The sequence below is a fragment of the Gossypium raimondii genome, chromosome 5, assembly GCF_025698545.1.
Source record: "Gossypium raimondii isolate GPD5lz chromosome 5, ASM2569854v1, whole genome shotgun sequence".
Lineage (NCBI taxonomy): Eukaryota > Viridiplantae > Streptophyta > Magnoliopsida > Malvales > Malvaceae > Gossypium > Gossypium raimondii.
This window is the reverse complement of record NC_068569.1, coordinates 17,164,781-17,172,325: the sequence shown is the minus strand read 5'-3', so window position 1 is coordinate 17,172,325 and position 7,545 is coordinate 17,164,781. Positions and strand designations below refer to the sequence as shown.

Genomic DNA, 7,545 nt, shown 5'->3' with positions numbered 1-7,545 from the left:
ATATATAGGTCTCCACCTTGGAGATCATTAATTATAAAAAAAGGTAAATTACATCAACAGTTACTCAATTTTGGTACAATTGATAAAACAGTCACTTAACTTTAAAAAAATGACAAATCGGTCACTAACGTTATCGAAAAGTGACAAATCAGCTACCCACTAACAATTTTCATTACAGATTTATACATACTCATTTCCAAATTTAGAGCCTCTAAATATTTCTCATCAAATTTGTCAATAACAAAAAGTTTTTACAAAATTATTTTTTGATCTATTTGATTCTCTTTAGATTTGACCACAATTTTTTTATCAATTGCAAGTTCAATTGAAGGACCGAAGGAGAAATTTAAGGTTTCTCCTTATTTTTTTGGACCGGATTTGTTCACAAGATCCATGCTCTTTTTAGGAAGTATTTGATCTCAAAATTTTTTGAAAAAACCCCTTAATAATAGATCTCTTTCTTCTTCGCATGATTGCTTTGTTGGAGTTATAAAGACACGACCCAGTAACTAAGCTCAATCAGCTGACTCTAAGCTCTGAAAGGGAAACACAAATAATGTCCACCTCTATGACTATTCCACTGCAAACGCCCACTTCTCTTATCTCTCGCGCAAGGCCTCGACTACTCTTGCACACCCACAACTTGTTGTGCGCAAAACCACTGCTCAGAAAACAGACTCCACCACCACTCTTATCACCAACTTCCTACTCCTTTCAAAACCTTCAACTGCTCCTTCCGAAGACAGTATTCTGATAATTAGCTTCAAGAATACGAATAGCCACTCTCAACAGATGAGAACCTTGTATATATATATTGTCTTTTAATTTCTGATTTCAAATTTTCCCCAAAAAAATTATAAAAAAATTAATTTCTTTTGGGTTGTTTTTTTCGGTGACCTAGAAACACGAAATAATTAGCAGAGGAAAAGGGATAGTGGAGGAGAGGGAGAGGGTCGAATTTTATTTTGGCAAAGCAAAAACATGGGTTGCAATTTTTCTTTATTCTTGTTCTTCTTCTAGTGCAAGTTAATGGGGATGGTATAGAGGCCCTCGTTTCCATGTGGAATGTCAACATGGTAAGTTAATGGGTCCCCTCAACTTTCTGTCATCTTTGTAATGTTAGTGACTGATTTGTCATTTTTCTAAAGTTGAGTGACTGAATTAAAATCAGAGTAATTATTTTATCAACTACATTAAAATTGAGTGACTGTTAATATAATTTCTCCTTATAAAAATAAAAAATAATCTGATTTAATTTACCCTTGTTAGCCGCCTATATATATTAACTAGGTCAAATATATAGCAGTTCACCATCACTATTGGATTTCCAAGTCAATACTCGAATGTGGAGGGCTTATTATAATTTGATAATCACATCTCCAGTCCACTCATTGTTCCCCGCCCCCGCCCCCCCCCCTTATACTGATTTTTTTTTTAAATGTCATAATGTATTATTCTTCACCATATCTAAAAGAATCCCAATTTGTTATCATTCAGCCTGAGAAGACGGGGAGCCGTAGGGTAAGTACCCAGAATTTTCAAGACCACACAAAAGTTGAAGGTCAATTACCATGCCATGCAACTACTCTATTTTTTCTCCTCATTGTATGTGCGAAAAGCATAAAAAGTCCGGAAGGCAAATGGCAAAAGCCATGTGGTGCCTTCAATTTGCAAAAATCATGGAACAAAATTATCAATGATACAATTATACTTTTAAAGTTAGAAAACACTTTATAGTCAAGTGGTAACACTTTATAATTATTAAGAATTTTATATTATGTTCTATTTTCTATCGACAGCACTGTAACGTGTAAGAAAATTAAAATTTACAAAAAATAATTATTGAGGCTAGTATTTTATTCCTTAAAGAAAATCATATTATTCCTTGACACAAAATTAAAACTTAAATTACCGACAAGAAGAAAAAGAAAGGAATTATACCCAACAACATTAACAACAGCATCGGCTTGATTTTCGTGATTAAAAGGCGGAGAAGCGTGGCCTGATCTGATCTGTGTTTGGACTAAATACCTTAAGATTAATGCAAGTCAGCTTGTGCACCCAAGTCGGCACTGGCCACTGCCCAAAATAAATAAATAAAAATATAGGGAATTGGAATTTGGTTTTACGTGGCAGTAACTGGAATGACGAAATGAGGGTACTGAAAGCGTACCATTAACGTATCACAGTACTAAAAACCATGCCCCAGATTTATCTGTGTATCAGTTAAACTTTATAAATCGTGGGAAGTCTTTTTAGTTTTATTGATGAAAGAGATTGCGAAAACCGGAAAACGATTTCATCTTCCATGAAAACCACTCTTTTATCGAATAGACAATCCAACCATCTAGTTTCTATGCACGCGCCTAAAAAGGGACACCATTCGCATCGCACGTGCTCCTATCAGGCTTTGGTTTTTTTGGTACGGTAAAATTACACGTGTCACCCCAAGACCCCCCCACTGCAAAAGTCTGGCCGAATTGTGTAGGTTGAAACTGATTCCCCTTATATTCTCCCCCTGTCCCTCGCTCTTACACTATTTTTCAGCCCTTTATCAACTAACCCGGATACGCCTCGTTTCTGATTCCGGTTAACCCGATTTGAACATCCATCCTGAATCGTGGTTTTCGATTAACGCTGGCTAGATTTTGATGCAGTGACAGTGTGGTGGCTTAGATATGGAGACAGAGAATCCGGTGAATTACAAGTATATGGGGAGGAGCTTTAATGATTTGAGTATCAACGACGATTCTACAGCTTTCAGTGATTGTAACAGCGATAGATCGGGGGAGTTCCCATCGGCATCGTCTCAGAACCGGCGATTACTACTCGCCTGTGCTAATTCCGAGAATTCGGATGATTTGATACGGCAGCTCGTATCGGATCTCGATTCCTGTTCGATTGACGAGCAAAAGCAAGCGGCTTTGGAGCTTAGGCTTCTGGCGAAGAACAAGCCGGAGAATCGAATCAAGATCGCTAAAGCTGGCGCGATTAGGCCTCTGATTTCGTTAATTTCATCCTCTGATCCCTATCTTCAAGAAAACGGCGTGACGGCGATTTTGAATCTCTCTTTATGCGATGAGAACAAAGAACTTATAGCCTCCTCCGGAGCGATTAAGCCACTGGTTAGAGCTTTGAGAACAGGAACTTCAACGGCTAAAGAAAACGCAGCTTGTGCTTTGCTTCGGCTATCGCAGGTAGAAGAAAACAAGGTAGCGATCGGACGGTCAGGAGCTATTCCACTGTTAGTTAATCTTCTCGAAAACGGTGGATTTCGCGGGAAAAAGGACGCATCAACGGCGCTTTATTCTCTATGCACGGTTAAAGAGAACAAAATCAGAGCCGTTGAAGCGGGGATCATGAGACCACTAGTGGAATTAATGGCCGACTTCGGGTCAAACATGGTTGACAAGTCGGCTTTCGTTATGAGCGTGTTGGTACCCGTACCGGAAGCTAAAACGGCATTAGTCGAAGAAGGAGGGATTCCCGTTTTAGTGGAAATCATCGAAGTCGGATCGCAAAGGCAAAAGGAAATCGCCGTAGCAATCTTATTACAGATTTGCGAAGATAGTGTGCTGTTCCGTACTATGGTGGCCCGCGAAGGAGCCATTCCTCCCTTAGTCGCTTTGTCTCAGTCCGGCACCAATCGCGCCAAGCAAAAGGTAAGTTACTAGTAACTGAATTAAGTTTTAGTTCACAAAACAGTAAAATCCGGTTGGTTAGTCATCGTTCGTTGACGTGTCACGGTTGTTTTTTGAAAAAAGGAAATTGTTGCCTGTTTTTATGGCTCGTTTTAAGTGCAAGAAAAGAAAGATGTGTACAATATTTTGCCACGTCATTTACACTTTCCTCCTATCTATTTTACCATTTTGAGCGAACAAAAAAAAGGAACAAAGTGACTCTGTCTTCGAACGCGCTAGTGGCAACGCCGTGTTTTGGGTATTATTTTGATTGACATTTCTTTTTCTCAGTATTAGTTTTTAAAAATTTCCAGGTTTCATTTTGTATTATTTTGTCTAATGGGTGGAGTGATTCCCTTGTCGTTTTGTTTGTCATTATTTGGACAGGCGGAGACATTGATAGAGCTTCTACGGCAACCAAGATCCGGCAACGCCGCTGCCAGGCACTCAGATGTGTCAGTATAAAACTGTCCCTACCACCGCACATGGAGATTGTAATAAAAAAATCCAAAAGAGAAACAATGAAATTAGATTTTAGACGGGAAAAGAAAAATGAAAGGAAAATATTGAAAATGTAAATATCTTTGAAGTACTATCGATATATTGTGATAACGTGATGTGAGACTTTGATATGCTTTGTTGATCGGGTTTTGGTTTGCCTTTTGGCTTTATTTCATAAAGAAAAAAGAATAGTATATATAAATTGTTGACAGTTCAACTGCTGCTTTGTGTGTTATATCATATAATACTAATATTATTTTGTGCTTGTTTCTCTTTTAATATATTTCTTAATTATGAGTTTAAGAATGATTAAAGTGGAACAAACGAATATGGTCTGGAATTGTCTCTGTTTTGTTTGGTAATGAATAGTTTGAATATTAATATTTTAAAAGAAAATTTCAAGAGGAGCTCGTGCAGGGATCAAACAAAAAAGAAAGGGTACCCACTCCATCATTGCCGTTGATTTTGTTTTGAGTTACACAATAAACCCATCTTATCGTCTGCCATTATTATCCTTTGTTCAGAAAAAAGAATAAAACTTTTTCCAAAGGCATTTTTGCTTACCGTTCAATTGGCTCTAAGATGGGGAGCAAATTGAAAAGAGAACTTAAGATAAGACCAAATAGTATCTGGGTGGTCGCTAATTCACTTGCCTTTTACAATCCTTTGGAATGAATTTCTTGCTTTTTAATGTTAAGGGCAATTTATTTTATTCCTCCCAAAATTAGTTTCCTTGTAATGTACTTAAGCTCTAAGCTATTGTAGAAAAATAAAAATTAATGTAGCCACTTAATTTAGCAACTTCATTTTCGTTTTCCCACGCAAGACTGGAATTTTTTCTTTCCCTACTTGATATAGACATCTTAACCGTTGTGGACATAAAATAGATAAAAGAGGAAGTTGGAAGACGACTTCATGGATTTAAAAAAGTTTAGGCAATTTTAAATTTCATAATCTCAGTATCAGTGTATGTGGCACTTAGAAAAATCCTCCGTTAAATATAAGTTTCACTAGTAAAGTATTGGTGTCAATTAACACTTTAAGAACAAGTTTAATTAGACATAAACATCTATCTTAAGAAATCTAATTGCTGTTTTCAATGATATTGGATGGATAGGTGAAGAGTCTAGCCAACTTTTATCGCTTAATCTTCTTTTTTAATCCCACCTGATAACATTTCAAGGAAGCTGCAAAAATAGGTTCAAATTAGCCCCACGACTATTTCTCTTTCGTAGTAGTGGGTGGTTTGTACGTTGAATAAAACACTTGGAAGATAGACTTAGAATCAGCTAGGTCTTGGGGTTTTCTCATTTGATATAATTTAATATTGTTTTATATAGGATCTATATCCATGTTATTAGGCTTAAACTGATAACACTATTAAGTTTTGTTACTCAATTATATAATTAAAGTTACATAGAAATTAATCAGTTTAACAACAAAACTGAAGTTATTATAAAGAAAATGAATCTAGAATTTCAACATAGCATAAACCTAAATAAAAGTACCCCCAACGACAAAATTAACCCAATGACCCTTTAAAGCAAATTGAATAGTTTTTCAAGAAGCCAACTCTGAGTACAAGGGAATTCAAGTTGGGAAGGAAAATTGCAATGGAATTTGCAGTCAAGGGTGAAGCCACCCAACCAAAGCTTACGAAGTTGGCGACCCCTAAATTCTTGAATGACTGGGTCCAGTCCTCACGAATAATGATTGAACACGCTTGCAAGTTGATTCCCGGAGATTTTCCATGTGGGCTTAACACAACATAACTATCTTACTTTCTTTTTCAGGAAAAGAAAAACATATAATATGTGATAATTGAGATGCATTCATTTGGGGGTCTTAAGGCCGAGAAGCAGATGTGTTGTTTTGGTCAATCGGACCCTACTTGATTATTAGGTGGGTAGGAGACTTTGCACTCGGACCTTTCCACTTTGCTTCTGCTTTGGGGGTCCATTTTCCCCATCAATCTGAATCCTTATATTTCACTTCACGAGGTTTTTTAATTTATTTATAATTATCAAAGGGTTATCCAGATGCTTTTTTCTTCTTTTTAATATATTAGAGGTTCCATCTCCAATTGCTAAAATTAAGAGTCAAATATTTATTTATTTATTTATTTTAGTCTACTAAATAAGACTTGTTAGCACCTATTCTTTATAATCATATATGCTTAAAGAGTTTTTCCATTCAAATCAGATACGTTTCCAAAATGAAAATTAAAATCTGGTCCGTTTCTTTCAATCTCTGACTGATTAAGGATAAGTTGGGTGGAAATTTGATAATGCAAACAGAATTTGAGACGTGTTGTACTGAAGATATTGAAATCTGGAAATAAAGAGATGATGAGATTGGATTTAAACATGAATAATGCATTTCCTAAATGAATCAATCGGCACTGATGTCTACCAGTTCTTGGACCGTGGTGGGAGTTTTGGTGCATCCACGGCCCATGAGCCCACAACATATTTGAATCATTTACGGGAACCCATAAGTTACAGGACCCTGGCCCCAAAGCCCCCATACCCTTTTCGATGGGTTTAATATTGTTTTTAATAAACACTTTTAAGATAAAAGTATTTCTAAACAAGCTATTTTTTGAGAGAAAAATATTTCTCTAAACCAAAAAGTGGCACAAAAGCAGTTTTTTAAGAAGTTGAAAATTTTAACTTCTCTTCGGAAGTATTTTTTTCTCAAAAGTACTTTTGAGAAACATTACTAAACTAGAAGACTTATGGAATAAATAAATAAAGTGTCCAATGAACCAAGCACAAATGAATCATCTCTAATTTATTTATGTTTATAAACAAGATCCTTTATATATGTTTAAAGCTTCTATAATAAACCATATAAAACTCTCTTATTGTTGGTTTATTGTATACTTAATAGTATTGTTGGAACTTTGAAGACAATGTTTTATTAATGACGAATTCAAGTTTAAACCTTGGAGAAAATGTTGTTTAGGGACATTGCTACTAATCTCTAAAGGATTAATCTTTATATTGGTTCAAAAAATAGTATTGCTTGTATCTTTACCTATTTATAATATTTATTTTTATTATTTTGAATTCAAAATAATAAATGAAATTATTAAAATTTTAATTTATTATTTATGATTAAGTTTTAAATTAGTTTCAAAAATGGTTTAAGTTGGACCAAGAGGTAAAAAAATTCCATGTCAAATTTTAGTCTTTTGTGAAAGGAAAATAATGCTAAAAACTTTTTGACCTTATTTAGGGTCTAAATTGACTTTAACTCTCAAAGCCTATTATAATTCTAAAAAGTTTCGGAAAAGAAAAAGGGCGACATGACAATCTCCCATCTATCTAAATGTCTAGTCGAACTCTACCTATGGGTTTTG

The 7,545-nt window shown here is 35.3% G+C and overlaps 1 protein-coding gene across 1 annotated transcript; it reads left to right on the top strand.

The window, feature by feature from the left end:
- Window positions 1-2,522: 2,522 nt before the first annotated feature.
- On the top strand, window positions 2,523-4,402 carry LOC105770151 (U-box domain-containing protein 4). The gene is made up of 2 exons (XM_012591229.2): window positions 2,523-3,662; window positions 4,068-4,402. The coding sequence occupies exons 1-2, from the start codon at window positions 2,679-2,681 to the stop codon at window positions 4,143-4,145; spliced, it is 1,062 nt and encodes a 353-aa protein (XP_012446683.1). The 5' UTR covers window positions 2,523-2,678; the 3' UTR covers window positions 4,146-4,402.
- The last annotated feature ends 3,143 nt before the right edge of the window (window positions 4,403-7,545 follow it).